General features: G+C 40.2%; 1 protein-coding gene across 1 annotated transcript in view; it reads left to right on the forward strand.

Moving 5' to 3' along the window:
- Vps50 (vacuolar protein sorting 50) overlaps window positions 1-23,610 on the forward strand; it is a 157,884-nt gene that overhangs the window by 77,962 nt on the left and 56,312 nt on the right. Inside the window, exon 5 of the mRNA XM_071675939.1 lies at window positions 9,718-9,864. Coding sequence (XP_071532040.1) covers window positions 9,718-9,864 — 147 coding nt within the window. The remainder of the gene's footprint in view (window positions 1-9,717; window positions 9,865-23,610) is intronic.

Genomic DNA, 23,610 nt, shown 5'->3' on the forward strand with positions numbered 1-23,610 from the left:
TAAAACACCCTGCAGTGAACTGGTTAAGAACCCTTGATAAATGTTATATGTGTTTGGACTAATGATTGAGAATAAGAGATCAGAAAAAAGATTATATTGAATGTGTGTAAGTCCATTATCAATAGAATCACCACTTGTAGAAAAATTTTAGATGGCTAGGAGGAATATGTCTTGTCGTTTGTAGCATATACCCATAGGAATCCACAATAAAAGGCCCAAGATATTTTTTGATCTAACTGTAAAAGTGAGATTAGTTAATATGTTTGAGGGAAGTGAAACTAGATGTTCTGGCTTTGATTGAAACAAAGCTGGATAAAGGGAAAAAATGGTTGAGGAATGTCTGAGGAGTAAAGTTAGGGGTTGGTGTGAGAGCAAAAGCTAAGGAAAGGAGAGCACTACTGCTGAAGCAAGATTGTGGGAATGTGTGAAAGAGTGTAAGGAAGTGATCTCCAGACTGATGTAGGTAAAAATGAAAGTGGATTGTAAGAGATGCTTTTGCACCTGGCCATGAGAAGAAAGATCATGAGAGGCAAGCCTTTTGGGAGTTGCTGAGTGAGTGTGTCTGCAGTTTTTGATGCAGGAGGCTGGGTATCATAGCAATTTAGATGTGATGGTGGGAAATGTGGCAGTTGGAGACATAACTAGGGGGGGGGCATGGTGTGTTCAGTATTATAAATGGAAATAGTGAACAGCTTGTGGAGTTTTGTGCTCGAAAAGGGCTAGCGAATTGGAATACTAGGTTTAAAATGAAGGACAAACATGTGTATTAATGAATGATAAAGAATAGCGTATTGAATCCAGGCAGCCATCGAGCTGAAAATGTACAATTATTACAGAAATGAGAGGTCATAGATGTAACCAGTTGATTAATAACAAGAGATATTAAGGTTCATTCTTGTGAATGGAAATGGGGAAGAGCTTGTGGATTTGTGTGCTGAAGAAAGACTGGTGATTGGGAACACCTGGTTTAACAAGAGAGATACACCTAAGTATACATATGTGAGTAGGAGAGATGATTAAAGGGCATTATTGAATTGTGTGTTAATTGATAGGCATGTAAAGAGAGACTTGGATGTTAATGTGCTGAGAGGAACAACGGGAGGGATGTCTGATCACTATCTTGTGGAGGCAAAGATGGAGACTTGTAGACATTTTCAAAAAAAAGAAGAGAATATTAGGGAGAGTAAGTGAGCTTGGAAAGGAGACTTGTGTGAGGAAGTACCAGGAGAAATTGAGTGTAGAATGGCAAAAGGTGAGAGCAAATGACATGAGGGGAGTGGGTGAGGAATGGGGTGTATTTAGGGAAGCAGGGATGGCCTGCACAAAAGATGCATGTGGCATGAGAAAGATGGGAGGTGGGAAGATTAGAAAGGGTAGTGAGTGGTGGGATAAAGAAGTAAAGTTGTTAGTGAAAGAGAAAAGAGAGGTGTTTAGATGACACTTGCTGGGAAGTAGTGCCAATGACTGGGAGATGTTTAAAAGAAAGCGACAGGTCAAGAGAAAGGTGTAAGGGTTGAAAAAGAGGGCAAATAAGAGTTGGGGTGAGAGAGTATCATTAGATTTTAGGGAGAATAAAAAGATGTTTTGGAAGGAGATAAATAATGTGCATAAGACAAGAGAACAAATGGGAACGTTGGTGAAGGGGGCCAGTGGGGAGGTAGTAACAGGTAGTGATGAAGTGAGGAGATGGAGTGAGTATTTTGATTAAAGGTTTGTTGAATATATTTGATGATAGAGTGGCAGATGTAGGGTGTTTTGGTCAGGATGGTGCATGAAGTGAGAGGGTCAGGGAGAATGGTTTGGTAAAGAGAGAAGAGGTAGTGAATGCTTTGTGGAAGATGAAATCCGGCAAGGCAGCAGGTTTGGATGGTATTGCAGTGGAATTTATAAACAAAAGGGAGTGACTGTGTTTTTGATTGGTTGGTAAGGATATTCAGTGTATGTATGGACCATGGTGAAGTGCCTGAGGATTGTTGGAATGCATGCATAGTGCCATTGTACAAAGGCAAAGGGGATAAAGATGAGTGTTCAAACTACAGGGGCATAAGTTTGTTGAATATTCCTGGAAAATTATATGGGAGGGTATTGAATGAAAGTGTTTTGGGAGCAGCTGAATGAGTGTGTTCGTGGTTTTGATGCATGAGACTGGGTTATAGTGATGGGTGATTTGAATGCAAAGGTGAGTAATGTGGCAGTTGAGGGAATAATTGGTATACATGGGATGTTCAGTGTTGTAAATGGAAATGGTGAAGAGCTTGTAGATTTATGTGCTGGTTTAAAAAGAGAGATATACATAAGTATACGTATGTAAGTAGGAGAGATGGTCAGAGAGCGTTATTGGATTACGTGTTAATTGATAGGTGCGCAAAAAGAGAGACTTTTGGATGTTAATGTGCTGAGAGGTGCAACTGGAGGGATGTCTGATCATTATCTTGTGGAGGCGAAGGTGAAAATTTGTAGAGGTTTTCAGAAAAGAAGAGAGAATGTTGGGGTGAAGAGAGTGGTGAGAGTAAGTGAGCTTGGGAAGGAGACTTGTGTGAGGAAGTACCAGGAGAGACTGAGTACAGAATGGAAAAAGGTGTGAACAAAGGGGGTAAGGGGAGTGGGGGAGGAATGGGATACATTAAGGGAAGCAGTGATGGCTTGTGCAAAAGATGCTTGTGGCATGAGAAGCGTGGGAGGTGGGCAGATTAGAAAGGGTAGTGAGTGGTGGGATGGAGAAGTAAGATTATTAGTGAAAGAGAAGATAGAGGCATTTGGACGATTTTTAAAAGGAAATAATGCAAATGAGTGGGAGATGCATAAAAGAAAGAGGCAGGAGGTCAAGAGAAAGGTGGAAGAGGTGAAAAAGAGGGCAAATGAGAGTTGGGGTGAGAGAGTATCATTAAATTTTAGGGAGAATAAAAAGATGTTTTGGAAGGAGGTAAATAAAGTGCGTAAGACAAGGGAACAAATGGGAATTTCAGTGAAGGGGGCTAATGGGGAGGTGATAACAGGTAGTGGTGATGTGAGAAGGAGATGGAGTGAGTATTTTGAAGTTTTGTTGAATGTGTTTGATGATAGAGTGGCAGATATAGTGTTTTGGTCGAGGTGGTGTGCAAAGTGAGAGGGTTAGGGAAAATGATTTGGTAGACAGAGAAGAGGTAGTAAAAGCTTTGCGGAAGATGAAAGCTGGCAAGGTAGCGGGTTTGGATGGTATTGCAGTGGAATTTATAAAAAAAAGGGGGTGACTGTGTGGTTGACTGGTTGGTAAGGTTATTTAATGTATGTATAACTCATGGTGAGGTGCCTGAGGATTGGTGGAATGCTTGCATAGTGCCATTGTACAAAGGCAAAGAGGACAAAGGTGAGTGCTCAAATTACAGAGGTATAAGTTTGTTGAGTATTCCTGGGAAATTACATGGGAAGATATTGATTGAGAGGGTGAAGGCATGTACAGAGCATCAGATTGGAGAAGAGCAGTGTGGTTTCAGAAGTGGTAGAGGATGTGTGGATCAGGTGTTTGCTTTGAGGAGTGTATGTGAGAAATACTTAGAAAAGCAAATGGATTTGTATGTAGCATATATGGATGTGGAGAAGGCATATGATAGAGTTGATAGGGATGCTCTGTGGAAGGTATTAAGAATATATGGTGTGGGAGGCAAGTTGTTTGAAGTAGTGAAAAGTTTTTATCGAGGATGTAAGGCATGTGTACGTGTAGGAAGAGATTCCGGAAAGTGATTGGTTCTCAGTGAATGTAGGTTTGCGGCAGGGGTGATGTCTCCATGGTTGTTTAATTTGTTTATGGATGGGGTTGTTAGGGAGGTGAATGCAAATGAGTTGGAAAGAGGGGCAAGTATGCAGTCTGTTATGGATGAGAGAGCTTGGGAAATGAGTCAGTTGTTGTTTGCTGATGATACAGCGCTGGTGGCTGATTCATGTGAGAAAGTGCAGAAGCTGCTGACTGAGTTTGGTAAAGTGTGTGAAAGAAGAAAGTTGAGAGTAAATGTGAACAAGAGCAAGGTTATTAGGTACAGTAGGGTTGAGGGTCAAGTCAATTGGAAGGTAAGTTTGAATGGAGAAAAACTGTAGGAAGTGAAGTATTTTAGATATTTGGGAGTGGATTTGGCAGCCGATGGAACAATGGAAGTGGAAGTGAGTCATAGGGTGGGGGAGGGGGCGAAAATTCTGGGAGTGTTGAAGAATATGTGGAAGTCGATAACATTATCTTGGAAAGCAAAAATGGGTATGTTTGAAGGAATAGTGGTTCCAAAAATGTTGTATGGTTGTGAGGCGTGGGCTATGGATAGAGTTGTGCGGAGGAGGGTGGATGTGCTGTAAATGAGATGTTTGAGGACAATATGTGGTGTGAGGTAGTTTGATCGAGTAAGTAATGTAAGGGTAAGAGAGATGTGTGGTAATAAAAAGAGTGTAGTTGAGAGAGCAGAAGAAGGTGTTTTGAAATGGTTTGGTCACATGGAGAGAATGAGTGAGGAAAGATTGACCAAGAGGATATATGTGTCAGAGGTGGAGGGAACGAGGAGAAGTGGGAGACCAAATTGGAGGTGGAAAGATGGATTGAAAAAGATTTTGAGTGATTGGGGCCTGAACATGTAGGAGGGTGAAAGGCATGCAAGGAATAGAGTGAATTGGAACGATGTGGTATACCGGGGTCAACGTGCTGTCAATGAATTGAACCAGGACATGTGAAGCATCTGGGGTAAACCATGGAAAGTTCTGTGGGGCCTGGATGTGGAAAGGGAGCTGTGGTTTCGGTGCATTATTACATGACAGCTAGAGACTGAGTGTGAACAAATGGGGCCTTTGTTGTCTTTTCCTAGCGCTACCTCACACACATGAGGGGGGAGGGGGTTGTTACTTCATGTGTGGTGAGGTGGCGATGGGAATGAATAAAGAAGGACAGTATGAATTATGCACATGTGTATATATGTATATGTCTGTGTGTGTATGTATATATGTATACGTTGAGATGTATAGGTATGTATATTTGCGTGTGTAGACGTGTATGTATATACATGTGTATGTGGGTGGGTTGAGCCATTCTTTCGTCTGTTTCCTTGCGGGAGGTAGCGACAAAGCAAAATAAATAAATAAATATATATATTGAATGAAAGGATAAAGGCATGTACAGAGCATTAGATTGGAGAAGAGCAGTGTGGTTTCAGAAGTGGTAGAGGATGTGTGGATCAGATGTTTGCTTTGAAGACTGTACATGAGAAATACTTAGAAAAAAGATGGATTTGTATGTAGCATTTACAGATCTGGAGAAGGCATACGACAGGGTGGATAGAGATGCTTTGTATATGGCATGGGAGGTAAGTCGTTAGAAGCAGTGAAAGTTTTTACCAAGGATTTAAGGCATGTGTATGAGTAGGAAGAGAGGCGAGTGATTGGTTCCCAATGCATTTCAGTTTGCGGCAGGGGTGTGTGATGTCTCCATGATTGTTTGATTTGTTAATGGATGGGTTGGTTAGGGAGATTAATGCAAGAGTTTTAGAGAGAGGGGTGAGTATGCAGTCTGTTTGGGATGAGAGGAGCAAGTGAGTCAGTTGTTGTTTGCCCATGATACAGCTCTGATGGCAGATTCAGGTGAGAAACTGCAGAGGTTGGTGACTGAGTTTGGAAAAGTGTGTGAAAGGAGTAAGGTAATTAGGTTCAGTAGGGTTGAGGGACAAGTTAATTGAGATGTAAGTTTCAATGGAGAAAAATTGGAGGAAGTGAAGTGTTTTAGATAACTGTGAGTGGACTTAGCAGCAAATGGAACCATGGAAGCAGAAGTGAGTCACAGGGTTGGGGAGGGGATGAAGGTTCAGGGAGCGATGAAGAATGTGTGGAAGAAGAGAATGTTATCTTAGAGAGCAAAAATGGGTACGTTTGAAGGAGTAGTAGTTCCAACAATGTTTTATGGTTGCGAGGCATGGGCTATAGATAGGGTAGTATGGAGGATGGTGGATGCATTGGAAATGAAAATGTTTGAGGACAATATGTGGTGTGAGGTGGTTTGATCGAGCAAGTAATGGAAGGGTAAGAGAGATGTGTGGAAATAAAAAAAGTGTGGTTGAGATGGCAGAAGAGGGTGTGTTGAAATGGTTCGAACATATGGAGAGAATGAGTGAGGAGAGATTGACAAAGAGGATATATGTGTCAGAGTTGAATGGAACAAGGAAAAGCAGGAGACTAAATTGGAGATGGAAGGATGGAGTGAAAAGATTTTGAGCGATCAGGGTCTGAACATACAGGAGGGTGAGAGGCATGCAAGGAATAGAGTAAATTGGAATGATGTGGTATACTGGGGTTGATGTGCTGTCGGTGGACTGAACCAGGGCATGTGAAGCATCTGGGGTAAACCATGGAAAGGTCTGTGAGGCCTGGATGTGGATAGAGGGAGCTGTGATTTCAATGCATTATGCATGACAGCTAGAGCCTGAATGTGAACAAATGTGGCCTTTTTTTGTCTGTTTTCCTGGCACTACCTCGCTGGAGCATCGGGTAGCGATGTTATTTCCTGTGTGGCGGAGTAGTGACAGGAATGGATGAAGGCAAGCAAGTATAAATATATACCTGTTTATATATGTTTATGTCTATGTATGTGTACATATATTCCAATGAGTCCACGGGGAAAATGAAACATGATAAGTTCCCAAGTGCACTTTCGTGTAATAATCACATCATCAGGGGAGACACAAGAGAGAAATATAAGTCAGTTGATATACGTCAAAGAGACGAAGTTAGGACGCCATTTGGTAAACATGTGATTGTCCAAAACATACAAAGAGCGTTCATAAACTTATCATTTTACAAATTTATCAACAATAAAGTTATCTAATTTGTATAGACCATCACTAATATTAAGATTATAATTCTTTGTGTATTTAATAATAGAAGATTCAGTGTATTTCTCTTGGTAATAGAGTTAATAACTGAGATGGCATTACTCCAGTCAATACAGTGATTATAGTTTTTAACTTGATTAAACAAGGCATTTGATTCTTGTCCCGTTCTTATACTATATTTATGTATATGTATGTATATGTTGATATGTATGTATATGTTGATATGTTATCCCTGGGGATAGGGGAGAAAGAATACTTCCCACGTATTCCCTGCATGTCGTAGAAGGCGACTAAAAGGGAAGGGAGCGAGGGGCTGGAAATCCTCCTCTCTCGTTTTTTTTAATTTTCCAAAGGAAGGAACAGAGAAGGGGGCTGGGTGAGGATGTTTCCTCAGAGGCCCAGTCCTCTGTTCTTAATGCTACCTCGCTGATGCGGGAAATGGTGAATAGTATGAAAGAAAAAGAAAGGTGTTGATATGTGTATGTATGTATATGTGCGTGTATGGGCTTTTATGTGTATATCTATATATGTGTGTGTGTGTATGAGTGGATGGACCATTCCTCGTCTGTTCCCTGGCGCTATCTCACTGACGTGGGAAGCAGCGATTAAGTATGATAATAGTAATGATGATGATGATAATGATAATGATAATAATGATGATGATAATGATATATATATATATACTTGTATTCCCTGCGTATCGTAGAAGGCGACTAAAAGGGAGGGAGCAGGGGGCTGGAAATCCTCCCCTCCCATATATACTGTATTGTGTATTCAATGGTGACAGTTAATGGTGAGCATTGGTTGAGTTACAGTAATATCATAGTTGAGATACTCATATCTAAGAGAAAATTAAGCTTTGCTCGCATAGATGTGCATTTATTCATTAACTGTTTTTGACATTCACAGTAGTAGAAGAGAGTTTTTTGCCAGAAGTGGGGGGGATAAAGAGATGGGGAAGATCAAAATTTAGATGGAAAGATGGAGTGAAAATTTTTTTTAGTGATCATGGCCTAAACAGACAGGAGGGTGAAAGACATTCACAGGATAGATTAAGTTGAAGTGATGTGCTATACTCAGGTCACTGTGCTGTCCGTGGGTTAAACCTTGCTAACACAGAAAGTGGCAAACAAGTATGAACACCTATAAAAGAACATTTTTCACTCAAGCTGTTATCTTGCAATGCATAGGAACTTTCTATTAATCCATGTGCATTTGTAGACATAACTTGGTAGTGACCACTGCAGGGCTCACAGATCATTCCTCTTGAGGCACCTAGGCTTCCAATGGATTTCTGAAAATACTGATTGTTAGAAGCACCTCAGTGGTTTTGTTTTTGGCATCGCTGACTACTAATCCATTAGCCTGGGTCTGATTCTTGGCATAGTCAGAAGTGTACATAGCTCTGTCAGTCCATCCTGGGCACCATCTTTTGTTTGGATAAAGCACCAAAACTGTGATAGACCTAGCTTGCTGATAACTTGTAACTCAGCTTAAGCTTCCCTAGGGGTGTCCATGTCTGGGGAAATGGCACTTTCTGACAGGCAAACACCATACCCTTATATAAGAAAGGAGACCAGGAACAGATGTTGAACTGCAGACCAGTCCTGCTATTGAGTATGGTGTGTAATGTTTTGAAAAGATATTATTGAAAAGCAAGTGGATGACTTTCAATTGAAGAGAAATTACCTAAGTGAGAGACAGGATGGTTTTAGGGAAACAAGTTCATGTGTAACTAACATCTTCAAGTTTTATAGGAGAGTGAGCTCAGTCTTGGACAAAAGGGAAGGCTGTATGAACTGTATGTACTTGGACAGCCAGACAGCACTTGACACTTTACATCATGGGAGGCTGATTAAGAACCTGGATCACCAGGCAGGAAGAAAGGGAAAAAAATCCTTCAATGGATAGGAGATTATCTCTGTGGGAGGGAACAAAGGACGCATGTTAGAAGAACCTTTTCCAGAAGGGTTGAGACGACTAGTTTAGTACCACAGGGTTAACTTCTTGATCTTTATAATTGACCCACCTGAAGGAGTGGACTCCTACTTGAATATGTATGCAGATGATGCAATGTTCATGAAGGAGGTGAAAAACAAGGAGAGTGCTTCAACTTACAGTGGGACCTAAAGAAACTCCAAAGTTGTCCTCACATGGTAAATGAAATTCATCCCAAGCAAAGTAAAGTAATGAGGATAGGACAAAGTGAAAGATGGTTACAACTGATTATTAGCAAGCAGGAGATAAGTTTCTTGATTCTTTATGTGAGAAGAACTTGGAAGCTGATGTCATCCCTCCTTGTTGCTAGAATCTCGTATTAGAGGAATATTTAGGGGGACAGAATGTCTTCTGACTAATATCAGAATAACCTTCAGGGATATGGATAAAGAAATACTTAAGAAGTTTTTCAAATCATAGATAAGGACAAAAGTAGAATATGCTTCTTTGATTGGTCAGCACACCTAAAGAAGTACAAAAAGCTATTAGAGAAGATCCATAGGAGAGCTAACTTACAAGGGCTGGAGACATTAAACCGACCCACCTTGGAGGAAGGAAGAGTAAGGGATGACATTTAATTTTTTGAAAGAGATCCATGATGTAGACAGCGAACAGTTCTTCAAGAGATTTAGAGACAGAGCAATCACAGGATATGATATGAAAGTAAGTAAAAGAAAAAGATTTGTAAAGGATGTAAAGAAATACTTTAGATGATGAATGGAATAGAATGACTGAGGACATGGTTAATGCAGAGAGCATACTTAAATTTGAGAGGTTGTATTATAGTATCAAATGTTCAAGAGATGGGGCCCCACAAGTGTAAAGCTCTCTCCCTATACTGCACTAATTGGTAATTTGGTTATTAATTATGTGGTTTATTTTTCAGATTCGCCATCATGTGTACACAGCTGTTGCAGCACAAGTTATAGATTATGATGGTATTTTAAGTCGCATGTCAAGTGTCAAGTGGGACATCAGTGATCTGATGAGTCAGCATAGCCAATATGTTGATGTGCTGCTGAGACAACTGCAGGTACAGTTATTCAAAGTATAATCTTACTCTAATGATCCAAGGCTAGTCCTTTATTCTGTCCGGACCCATGGTAGGTAGCATCCCTCCTATATGTAAAGTTTGTACTACACTTCATGATTTGAAATGGCAAATCTGGTTGGAACTTTTAAGGTATACAAAAGTCTTTCCTTTTCCACTAGTGAGATTATTTACCTTTGTGGCTTTGTGATACAATATGCAGATCAGAAACAGGATAAATATACCTTTGAATAATAGAAAAAAATGGAGAGATATCTAGAAATTGGAAGGTTTGCATTTTTACACTTTCCCATTCAATTCTAAGGCTCTAGGTATTTCATTGGTAACAAAAATTTCAAAGGAACTATGTGATTTTCATTAAAGATAGTATAGGTTATTTTGTAGTATGGAGCTGAACTGCAAGACTATGCAGAACAACCATTCTAAGGTTTGTAGACTGTGCAGAACAACCATTCCAAGGTTTGTAGACTGTGCAGAACAACCATTCAAAGGTTTGTAAATTTCATTCTTAGTATTCAAGTTTATGATTAAACAGTTGAACCAGCTTAATGGTTGTAGCGATCATGAAAAGTTTTGTTGGGCCCTTTTTGTTAGGTCAAGATAACATTAGGGAGTGAATTAGAAAAGCTTTGCAAGTTTTCTTATAACATTTATATGAATTGATGGATGATAACGTGTAACAGCTTTATCTCTCTCAGTGTTTGTATCATATGAAAACCATAAGAGGTATTCTTGGATTTCCAAGGGTTAGAAACTCCTTAACCCCCTACCTTTTGGTGAGGTAAAGGCCTCTTACCCCTCATTAATCTTCAGGTCAGCAGTAAAGGCCCTTGACTTAGCTTGGGCTGCATTTTGGCTAAACAGCAATCTTCATTTTAGCAATGACATGACCCCAAAACCTTTGTTACTGACATGTCTCATACTGACTAAGACCACAGACACAGTAAGATATCTCCAGTAGATAGATATCCACAGCTTCTCACCTGACCCAATTTATGACTGCTTACGTGCGTATACCATTCGCCACTTGACATAACCATATATACACAGGCTGCTGTATGGCCAGTTCCCACAGTCATGATTAACATCACATATTACTAGTACCTTGACAATCCAGTGTATATGTAAGTTTGTAAGTCTACTCCTCTCCTTCCCAACTTATATTTTGTTTCTTGGCTTTGGGTTGTTTTTCCTTCCCTTAAAGGTTTCCAGTACATCTGTTCCTTGCAGGAGGGGAATATATAGAAATTTGCAACTAGGACTGAGTTGTCTCAGAATGATGACACATTGAAACCCTAGGGTTGTGCCACCAGAGTCGAGGATCAGTCAGTCAGACATCCAATGATATGATTCACTCTGGTTGACCTTAAATTGATGTTCCAGTCGACCAGAGGCTCCTGTACTTCATTCTCAGGGAAAGGCAACTTCGTTTTCATAAAGCCCATGTTTTCCCATAGGGTTAGGACTGTTGGGAGCAACTCGTGGACAAAGGCAGAGTGAGCAAGTTGGAATCATATAACCCACTTTGTATGTCAGTTTCACACCTCAGCCATTGCAGTACCATGAAGCAATGGGGGACCAGAGCTACCTCAGTGGCTGGAATACAGTTAACCATTTGTAAGGCCAAGCTTTTTATGTAAAGATATATAAAGATAACCTGAGTATTGTTAAAGAAGATCTTATTTTTGGGCATCTTTGGGTGAGTTGTTACCTATTTTAGGCTGTTTTTTTTTTTTCATTCAGAATCACCTCTTTTTCATTTCAATACTGTTTATGGTTAAGGAGATAGAAACTAAGGTGAAGGGTTTTAGACCTTAGTAAGTACAATAGAATTATTCACAGCTTAACCATCTTAACACTAGATCTTATAAAAACAGACTCTCTCATGCCCCGTTTCTCATCATTTGAAAGATCTTAAATATTAGCTACCCTTTTTTCTGAGAAGTCAATCTGCCCTGGCTAGTATACCATTGATGTTTAGTACTAGTTGAATTATCCAGTGGTAGCTGACCCATCCAACACAAAAGAGGTCATCTTTCATCAGTACTTTGCCACAATGCCTGTGGATCAGTAGCCATCAGCATTAGAATAGGAGGAGGTGCATGGTGGGATCTTATCCTGCATATTACACCAAATCACTGCTGTTCATTGTTTCTCTGTTTGGTGTTCTGCTTATCTAGTGTCAATGAAAAATTAATTGGATAATGTAGACATGGAAATGTTTTTATAAGTTCCAAAAGACTTGCAGTAAAAGCAGTTGATAACTGTGATGAAGTGTTTCCTCGTCATTAAGGCATCCACTAAGGCAGTCAGTCCAATCCACATGACTTACAGTAGTCATACAACCTGTGTTTTGATATTGCATATGAGATGCCTCCTATGAGAAATGTGTAAACACCACTGCAGCCACAAATGTGATAAGTGTACCATCACATTCCTCAAACTCTTCTCTTTCAGTCTGATTACAGAGATACCAAGTTATGTCATAAACAATACAGAAAGGTCTTTGGTTTCTGGAAATAGCACAGGTATCTGCTTTTATAGGCTCGGAAGAGTTTATATTCACTAACTCCCAGTGAGGAGTAAGTATATCCATCAACATCACTGAGAGGCAACCAGTCAGTCACAAGATACCTCACATACTGTTCAAGCAAGTTTTGTGCATCTCCGCCACTCACCACCTGAGGCATTTTTCATGAGCCACCTGGTGAACAGTGTTCCTTCCTGCTGACCATAGTGACCACAGACACATTTCTTCTTTCCTACCCTCTGCATTGCAATGAATAACAGTTGTGGCATATTATTTTAGTGATTTATAGTTGATTTACCATCCTCACATTATGTATAATGAGTGATTATAGTGATGGGGATGAGCTTGGTCCTCAGATAGCTGCAAGAGAGTGAAAAACCTTGCAAAATCCAAATGAAGAACACCATTTACTTACAAGGTAATCGTAATCATATTCAATAATGAAGATCCAATCAGAAATTACCCCAAAAGTAATATTCATTAATGTTTATTAATGATTTAAATAATGACCCATCTTTGATAATACTGATGGTTTCTTATTAGTTTTCCCATAATCATTACCATCTATATATTATATATTATATTATACTTTGTCGCTGTCTCCCGTGTTAGCGAGGTAGCGCATGGAAACAGACGAAAGAATGGCCCAACCCACCCACATACACATGTATATAGATACTCGTCCACACACGCACATATACATACCTATACATCTCAAGAATACTTCCCACGTATTCCCTGCGTGTCGTAGAAGGCGACTAAAAGGGGAGGGAGCGGGGGGCTGGAAATCCTCCCCTCTCTTTTTTTTTTTTTTTTTTTTTTTTTTTTCCCAAAAGAAGGAACAGAGAATTGGGCCAGGTGAGGGTATTCCCTCAAAGGCCCAGTCCTCTGTTCTTAACGCTACCTCGCTAATGCGGGAAATGGCGAATAGTTTGAAAGAAAAGAAAAGAATATATATATACACACACACACACACACACACACACACAGACATATATATATATATACACATGTACATAATTCATAGTCTGCCCTTATTTATTCCCTTTGCCACCCCACCACACATGAAATGAAAACCCCTTCCCCCGCATGTGCGCGAGGTAGTGCTAGGAAAAGACAACAAAGGCCACATTCGTTCACACTCATCTATCTATCTATATATCTGATGCCCATTTCTTTTGGGAACTTTCTCATGGGGGTGTCCACAGCAAAAGAGTCTCCAGAACTGGTGAACTCGAGTACTGCTTCTTAGCCGTTTAGTGCCTCACCCTTAACAGGCCATTGACAGAGGGTAACTCTAGCACAGTGTTTACCATCATTTTGTCTTATGATGCTATTCAGGTTAAACTGTTCATTGTAATCATCAATGATGATTCCTAATGCTTATCATTACCTTATCAAAATTGTTTCCCACTGTCAATTGGGATTTGGCCTTCCTTTGGACTCTGCTTAGAATTAAAAGAAAAAAGACTGTAATTTATGCCAGAAAACACAATTATTTCAGTGATTTTCAAAATATGGTACCATGATCTGAACTACAAATTGCACTTTTCTCACAGTAGTTATTAATTGCAGACAGTTTTTTAGTCTAAATGAAAAACCTTAGTTTCTAGTCTCTTATCCACATTGTGTGCATGCATAACAATGTAGTGATGTGACTTTTGCCCCCAAAATTTGAACATTCAATTTAATTTCCCTTACACCAACATAATTTTAAGATCAAGCTGAAAGATATAAAAATGTTAAAATGATACCTTTCATGTTTCAAGAGTTGTAAAAATTCAGAATCACTAAGCTTTGATTGCATTTTCTGGACCTTGACCCCCTTGTTTTTTTAAGAGGGGGTTGTTACAAAGTTCTTGCAGGAGGCACCTCATATAACCTCTTCAAGCCCCCAACAGCAGTGACTGAAAATGACCTAAGTTAGTCTTATGCATGTGGGAAGAAGAGGAGTGGGATGAGCATCAGCTTGGGGGCAAAGTGAGGCACTTTGGTTCTGGTTACTGTGGTCTTGATATTGCCTGAGCTTTTTGTTTGTCCACTACATCAGTAAGGATAATACGTGACCATCAGATAGATTAAGACAGTGTACCTCCAGTGTGACACCTTTAGGTGACCAGAAGTAAATTTCTGAAGAACTTAGAGTGAATGTTGAATGTTTAAACTGATTAGAATCATTGTAACAAGCTTGTACTTACTGTTTTCTATTTTCACTTGAAAATGATGTTATCAGTCATGTTTTGTAAATATATGAGGATGCCTCACCCAAAGGGCTGAATGTAAACCATAGATTTAAGTATAGCTTCTATTTTTTTCTTATTGGGGCAACACATTGTATTTTGCCGTGACCTTGACTTTACTAGTGGGTTTTATAATCTACAAATAGTCCCGGTGTGATTCTTTCTGTAGTCGAAAGTAGATGGAAAAAAGTTACCCTTTTCCAATATAAAGGTTTTGGCAACCATTAAGAGCCTCACACTTTAATTGAGGCATGTATGTACTTATGTACTTGGGTATATGTTGAATCTTAGCTCCAAAACTTCACTGTAGGAGATTTCCCATCCCTGTTAGATACATCACACTACATTATCATCAGTAATCAAGCCAGCAAAAAGCATAGCACATACTACAAGTTTCAGACATCATAAAAACAAAGAAACATGCTCAGCCAAAACCACTCCCTACCATTAAGATTTATTGAACAAATGCAAGTCCTAAATAACATCATTACTAACCTAATCACTGCAAGGCATACACTAAACTGGCACTCCTTTCTCAACACTGTGAACCATAGCCACCAGCTCTAGTGCATATCATATGAAATCCACACCTCCCACACCATTCGAACTCCAACCCATGAAGTGCTTCTGAACCAAGCCAACAAGATGAAAATACCTCTTAACATCATCTTAACATCATTTTTATCAAGTTTCTTGCTTACTTTCATGTTTTGTCCTATGGTTGCTATATCTTTTGAAGAACTTTTCACTTTCCACATCTCATCGATCTGTTTTGAAAACTTAAAGGTTGTGATCAGGTCATCCATCTCTCTTCTCTCTTCCAAGGTCAACAGATTTAAAGCTTTTAGCTTTTCCCTGTAATGTAGCTCTCTTACTTCTGGTACTATCATAGTTGCTCTCCTTTAGACCTTTTCTATTAGCCCTTTGTGTTTCTTTAGATTATTATTATTATTATTATTTTGCTTTGTCGCTGTCTCCCACGTTTGCAAGGTAGCGCAAGGAAACAGACGAAAGAAATGGCCCAACCCACCCCCATACACAATGTATATACATACACATCCACACACACAAATATACATACCTATACATATCAATGTACACATATATATACACACACAGACACATACATATATACCCGTGCACACAGTTCACACTGTCTGCCTTTATTCATTCCCATCGCCACCTCACCACACATGGAATACCATCCCCCTCCCCCCTCATGTGTGCGAGGTAGCACTAGGAAAAGACAACAAAGGCCCCATTCGTTCTCACTCAGTCTCTAGCTGTCATGCAATAATGCTCGAAACCACAGCTCCCTTTCCACATCCAGGCCCCACACAACTTTCCATGGTTTACCCCAGACGCTTCACATGCCTTGATTCAATCCACTGACAGCACGTCAACCCCGGTATACCACATCGATCCAATTCACTCTATTCCTTGCCCTCCTTTCACCCTCCTGCATGTTCAGGCCCCGATCACACAAAATCTTTTTCACTCCATCTTTCCACCTCCAATTTGGTCTCCCACTTCTCCTCGTCCCCTCCACCTCCGACACATATACCCTCTTGGTCAATCTTCCCTCACTCATTCTCTCCATGTGCCCAAACCATTTCAAAACACCCTCTTCTGCTCTCTCAACCACGCTCTTTTTATTTCCACACATCTCTCTTACCCTTACATTACTTACTCGATCAAACCACCTCACACCACACATTGTCCTCAAACATCTCATTTCCAGCACATCCACCCTCCTGCGCACAACTCTATCCATAGCCCACGCCTCGCAACCATACAACATTGTTGGAACCACTGTTCCTTCAAACATACCCATTTTTGCTTTCCGAGATAATGTTCTCGACTTCCACACATTCTTCAAGGCTTCCAGGATTTTCGCCCCCTCCCCCACCCTATGATTTACTTCTGCTTCCATGGTTCCATCCGCTGCCAGATCCACTCCCAGATATCTAAAACACTTTACTTCCTCCAGTTTTTCTCCATTCAAACTTACCTCCCAATTGACTTGACCCTCAACCCTACTGTACCTAATAACCTTGCTCTTATTCACATTTACTCTTAACTTTCTTCTTTCACACACTTTACCAAACTCAGTCAGCAGCTTCTGCAGTTTCTCACATGAATCAGCCACCAGCGCTGTATCATCAGCGAACAACAACTGACTCACTTCCCAAGCTCTCTCATCCACAACAGACTTCATACTTGCCCCTCTTTCCAAAACTCTTGCATTCACCTCCCTAACAACCCCATCCATAAACAAATTAAACAACCATGGAAACATCACACACCCCAGCTACAAACCTACATTCACTGAGAACTAATCACTTTCCTCTCTTCCTACACGTACACATGCCTTACATCCTCGATAAAAACTTTTCACTGTTTCTAACAACTTGCCTCCCACACCATATATTCTTAATACCTTCCACAGAGCATCTCTATCAACTCTATCATACGCCTTCTCAAGATCCATAAATGCTACATACAAATCCATTTGCTTTTCTAAGTATTTCTCACATACATTCTTCAAAGCAAACACCTGATCCACACATCCTCTACCACTTCTGAAATCACACTGCTCTTCCCCAATCTGATGCTCTGTACCCTCTCAATCAATACCCTCCCATATACTTTACCAGGAATACTCAACAAACTTATACCTCTGTAATTTGAGCACTCATCTTATATTTGAGCACTCACTCTTATCCCCTTTGCCTTTGTACAATGGCACTATGCACGCATTCCGCCAATCCTCAGGCACCTCACCAAGAGTCATACATACATTAAATAACCTTACCAACCAGTCAACAATACAGTCACCCCCTTTTTTAATAAATTCCACTGCAATACCATCCAAACCTGCTGCCTTGCCGGCTTTCATCTTCCGCAAAGCTTTTACTACCTCTTCTCTGTTTACCAAATCATTTTCCCTAACCCTCTCACTTTGCACACCACCTCGACCAAAACATGAAAAGTAACCAAACATGAAAAGTATCTTTGAGTTTTGGCCTTCTTTATGATATGAACAGCTTGCTAAATATTTCCTTATCCATGTTCTTAAAAGCTGTTCTTATATTTGCTAAAAGACAGTCTGTCTCATTTATTATTCTAATGTAGGACTCTGGCGACAGGTCAGGGATGATGCTTGCTCCCAGGTCCATTTCATGCATAGAATCTTGAAGGTTAATTGTTGTTAGATAATAATCATATTGGGGTCTTTCACTTTGTTCCATCTCATTACTTTACATCAACCATGTATCAGTTCCCTTGTAAGCTGATGCATACCTTGTGACTTTTGCATCATCTGTAAACATATTTTTGACAAATCATTCACATAGATCAAGAAAAGTAACAGTCCTGCTGGTGACTTCCACCCATTTAGAGAAGGCTTCTCCAATATGTGTCCCTTGTTCTCTTCCACTAACATAGTCTTCTCTCCATCAGAGTTGTTGCCCCCTTTTTTCTGCCTGGTATTGCAGCTTCTTAATCAGCTTCTCATGCAATCTGTGCACATGCTCTCTGTAAGTCAAGATATCTGCCCAGCTTTCCCCTCTGTCTAAGACAGAGCTCACTCTCACATAGATATATGAAAGATTCAATACGTTTGTCCTCCTTTTCATAAATCCATGTAGCTTCTGTAGAAATTTATCCATATGCTTTATAAATATTTTTTCCAATGCCCTTACAGACCACAATCATCAAGGGGAGTTGGTCTTTAGTTTAGTTTAATTATCAGTTCAGTACCTCTTCCAAATCGTGTTTCTTATAGATGGATATGATATTTGCCTTTTATGCCTTGGCACTTTGCCTTTTTCCAGCAACGTCTTGAACAGCATTTTAGGAGGCTTGTCTTGTGTATCTGCACACTTCTTCAGAACACATGATGTACTTTCATGTGGACCATGAGCCTTGTATGGGTCAAGACATTTTAGTATTCTGTTTGATGTGCCTTTTAGGCATCTTATTGTGTGTAATTATGTTTGTAATTACCAGTTTTTACCAGTTTGTAATTACCAGTTTTATCCCTGGGGATAGGGGAGAAAGAATAGTTCCCATGCATTCCCCAAGTGTCATAGAAGGCGACTAAAGGGAACGGGAGCTGGGGGCTAGAAACCCTCCTCTCCTTGTATTTTCTAGTCTCTTATCCACATTGTGTGCATGCATAACAATGTAGTGATGTGACTTTTGCCCCCAAAATTTGAACATTCAATTTAATTTCCCTTACACCAACATAATTTTAAGATCAAGCTGAAAGATATAAAAATGTTAAAATGATACCTTTCATGTTTCAAGAGTTGTAAAAATTCAGAATCACTAAGCTTTGATTGCATTTTCTGGACCTTGACCCCCTTGTTTTTTTAAGAGGGGGTTGTTACAAAGTTCTTGCAGGAGGCACCTCATATAACCTCTTCAAGCCCCCAACAGCAGTGACTGAAAATGACCTAAGTTAGTCTTATGCATGTGGGAAGAAGAGGAGTGGGATGAGCATCAGCTTGGGGGCAAAGTGAGGCACTTTGGTTCTGGTTACTGTGGTCTTGATATTGCCTGAGCTTTTTGTTTGTCCACTACATCAGTAAGGATAATACGTGACCATCAGACAGATTAAGACAGTGTACCTCCAGTGTGACACCTTTAGGTGACCAGAAGTAAATTTCTGAAGAACTTAGAGTGAATGTTGAATGTTTAAACTGATTAGAATCATTGTAACAAGCTTGTACTTACTGTTTTCTATTTTCACTTGAAAATGATGTTATCAGTCATGTTTTGTAAATATATGAGGATGCCTCACCCAAAGGGCTGAATGTAAACCATAGATTTAAGTATAGCTTCTATTTTTTTCTTATTGGGGCAACACATTGTATTTTGCCGTGACCTTGACTTTACTAGTGGGTTTTATAATCTACAAATAGTCCCGGTGTGATTCTTTCTGTAGTCGAAAGTAGATGGAAAAAAGTTACCCTTTTCCAATATAAAGGTTTTGGCAACCATTAAGAGCCTCACACTTTAATTGAGGCATGTATGTACTTATGTACTTGGGTATATGTTGAATCTTAGCTCCAAAACTTCACTGTAGGAGATTTCCCATCCCTGTTAGATACATCACACTACATTATCATCAGTAATCAAGCCAGCAAAAAGCATAGCACATACTACAAGTTTCAGACATCATAAAAACAAAGAAACATGCTCAGCCAAAACCACTCCCTACCATTAAGATTTATTGAACAAATGCAAGTCCTAAATAACATCATTACTAACCTAATCACTGCAAGGCATACACTAAACTGGCACTCCTTTCTCAACACTGTGAACCATAGCCACCAGCTCTAGTGCATATCATATGAAATCCACACCTCCCACACCATTCGAACTCCAACCCATGAAGTGCTTCTGAACCAAGCCAACAAGATGAAAATACCTCTTAACATCATCTTAACATCATTTTTATCAAGTTTCTTGCTTACTTTCATGTTTTGTCCTATGGTTGCTATATCTTTTGAAGAACTTTTCACTTTCCACATCTCATCGATCTGTTTTGAAAACTTAAAGGTTGTGATCAGGTCATCCATCTCTCTTCTCTCTTCCAAGGTCAACAGATTTAAAGCTTTTAGCTTTTCCCTGTAATGTAGCTCTCTTACTTCTGGTACTATCATAGTTGCTCTCCTTTAGACCTTTTCTATTAGCCCTTTGTGTTTCTTTAGATTATTATTATTATTATTATTTTGCTTTGTCGCTGTCTCCCACGTTTGCGAGGTAGCGCAAGGAAACAGACGAAAGAAATGGCCCAACCCACCCCCATACACAATGTATATACATACACATCCACACACACAAATATACATACCTATACATCTCAATGTACACATATATATACACACACAGACACATACATATATACCCGTGCACACAATTCACACTGTCTGCCTTTATTCATTCCCATCGCCACCTCACCACACATGGAATACCATCCCCCTCCCCCCTCATGTGTGCGAGGTAGCACTAGGAAAAGACAACAAAGGCCCCATTCGTTCTCACTAAGTCTCTAGCTGTCATGCAATAATGCTCGAAACCACAGCTCCCTTTCCACATCCAGGCCCCACACAACTTTCCATGGTTTACCCCAGACGCTTCACATGCCTTGATTCAATCCACTGACAGCACGTCAACCCCGGTATACCACATCGATCCAATTCACTCTATTCCTTGCCCTCCTTTCACCCTCCTGCATGTTCAGGCCCCGATCACACAAAATCTTTTTCACTCCATCTTTCCACCTCCAATTTGGTCTCCCACTTCTCCTCGTCCCCTCCACCTCCGACACATATACCCTCTTGGTCAATCTTCCCTCACTCATTCTCTCCATGTGCCCAAACCATTTCAAAACACCCTCTTCTGCTCTCTCAACCACGCTCTTTTTATTTCCACACATCTCTCTTACCCTTACATTACTTACTCGATCAAACCACCTCACACCACACATTGTCCTCAAACATCTCATTTCCAGCACATCCACCCTCCTGCGCACAACTCTATCCATAGCCCACGCCTCGCAACCATACAACATTGTTGGAACCACTGTTCCTTCAAACATACCCATTTTTGCTTTCCGAGATAATGTTCTCGACTTCCACACATTCTTCAAGGCTTCCAGGATTTTCGCCCCCTCCCCCACCCTATGATTTACTTCTGCTTCCATGGTTCCATCCGCTGCCAGATCCACTCCCAGATATCTAAAACACTTTACTTCCTCCAGTTTTTCTCCATTCAAACTTACCTCCCAATTGACTTGACCCTCAACCCTACTGTACCTAATAACCTTGCTCTTATTCACATTTACTCTTAACTTTCTTCTTTCACACACTTTACCAAACTCAGTCAGCAGCTTCTGCAGTTTCTCACATGAATCAGCCACCAGCGCTGTATCATCAGCGAACAACAACTGACTCACTTCCCAAGCTCTCTCATCCACAACAGACTTCATACTTGCCCCTCTTTCCAAAACTCTTGCATTCACCTCCCTAACAACCCCATCCATAAACAAATTAAACAACCATGGAAACATCACACACCCCTGCTACAAACCTACATTCACTGAGAACTAATCACTTTCCTCTCTTCCTACACGTACACATGCCTTACATCCTCGATAAAAACTTTTCACTGTTTCTAACAACTTGCCTCCCACACCATATATTCTTAATACCTTCCACAGAGCATCTCTATCAACTCTATCATACGCCTTCTCAAGATCCATAAATGCTACATACAAATCCATTTGCTTTTCTAAGTATTTCTCACATACATTCTTCAAAGCAAACACCTGATCCACACATCCTCTACCACTTCTGAAATCACACTGCTCTTCCCCAATCTGATGCTCTGTACATGCCTTCACCCTCTCAATCAATACCCTCCCATATACTTTACCAGGAATACTCAACAAACTTATACCTCTGTAATTTGAGCACTCATCTTATATTTGAGCACTCACTCTTATCCCCTTTGCCTTTGTACAATGACACTATGCACGCATTCCGCCAATCCTCAGGCACCTCACCAAGAGTCATACATACATTAAATAACCTTACCAACCAGTCAACAATACAGTCACCCCCTTTTTTAATAAATTCCACTGCAATACCATCCAAACCTGCTGCCTTGCCGGCTTTCATCTTCCGCAAAGCTTTTACTACCTCTTCTCTGTTTACCAAATCATTTTCCCTAACCCTCTCACTTTGCACACCACCTCGACCAAAACATGAAAAGTAACCAAACATGAAAAGTATCTTTGAGTTTTGGCCTTCTTTATGATATGAACAGCTTGCTAAATATTTCCTTATCCATGTTCTTAAAAGCTGTTCTTATATTTGCTAAAAGACAGTCTGTCTCATTTATTATTCTAATGTAGGACTCTGGCGACAGGTCAGGGATGATGCTTGCTCCCAGGTCCATTTCATGCATAGAATCTTGAAGGTTAATTGTTGTTAGATAATAATCATATTGGGGTCTTTCACTTTGTTCCATCTCATTACTTTACATCAACCATGTATCAGTTCCCTTGTAAGCTGATGCATACCTTGTGACTTTTGCATCATCTGTAAACATATTTTTGACAAATCATTCACATAGATCAAGAAAAGTAACAGTCCTGCTGGTGACTTCCACCCATTTAGAGAAGGCTTCTCCAATATGTGTCCCTTGTTCTCTTCCACTAACATAGTCTTCTCTCCATCAGAGTTGTTGCCCCCTTTTTTCTGCCTGGTATTGCAGCTTCTTAATCAGCTTCTCATGCAATCTGTGCACATGCTCTCTGTAAGTCAAGATATCTGCCCAGCTTTCCCCTCTGTCTAAGACAGAGCTCACTCTCACATAGATATATGAAAGATTCAATACGTTTGTCCTCCTTTTCATAAATCCATGTAGCTTCTGTAGAAATTTATCCATATGCTTTATAAATATTTTTTCCAATGCCCTTACAGACCACAATCATCAAGGGGAGTTGGTCTTTAGTTTAGTTTAATTATCAGTTCAGTACCTCTTCCAAATCGTGTTTCTTATAGATGGATATGATATTTGCCTTTTATGCCTTGGCACTTTGCCTTTTTCCAGCAACGTCTTGAACAGCATTTTAGGAGGCTTGTCTTGTGTATCTGCACACTTCTTCAGAACACATGATGTACTTTCATGTGGACCATGAGCCTTGTATGGGTCAAGACATTTTAGTATTCTGTTTGATGTGCCTTTTAGGCATCTTATTGTGTGTAATTATGTTTGTAATTACCAGTTTTTACCAGTTTGTAATTACCAGTTTTATCCCTGGGGATAGGGGAGAAAGAATAGTTCCCATGCATTCCCCAAGTGTCATAGAAGGCGACTAAAGGGAACGGGAGCTGGGGGCTAGAAACCCTCCTCTCCTTGTATTTTAACCTTCTAAAAGGG

This window comes from Panulirus ornatus, chromosome 22, assembly GCF_036320965.1.
Source record: "Panulirus ornatus isolate Po-2019 chromosome 22, ASM3632096v1, whole genome shotgun sequence".
NCBI classification, from domain to species: domain Eukaryota; kingdom Metazoa; phylum Arthropoda; class Malacostraca; order Decapoda; family Palinuridae; genus Panulirus; species Panulirus ornatus.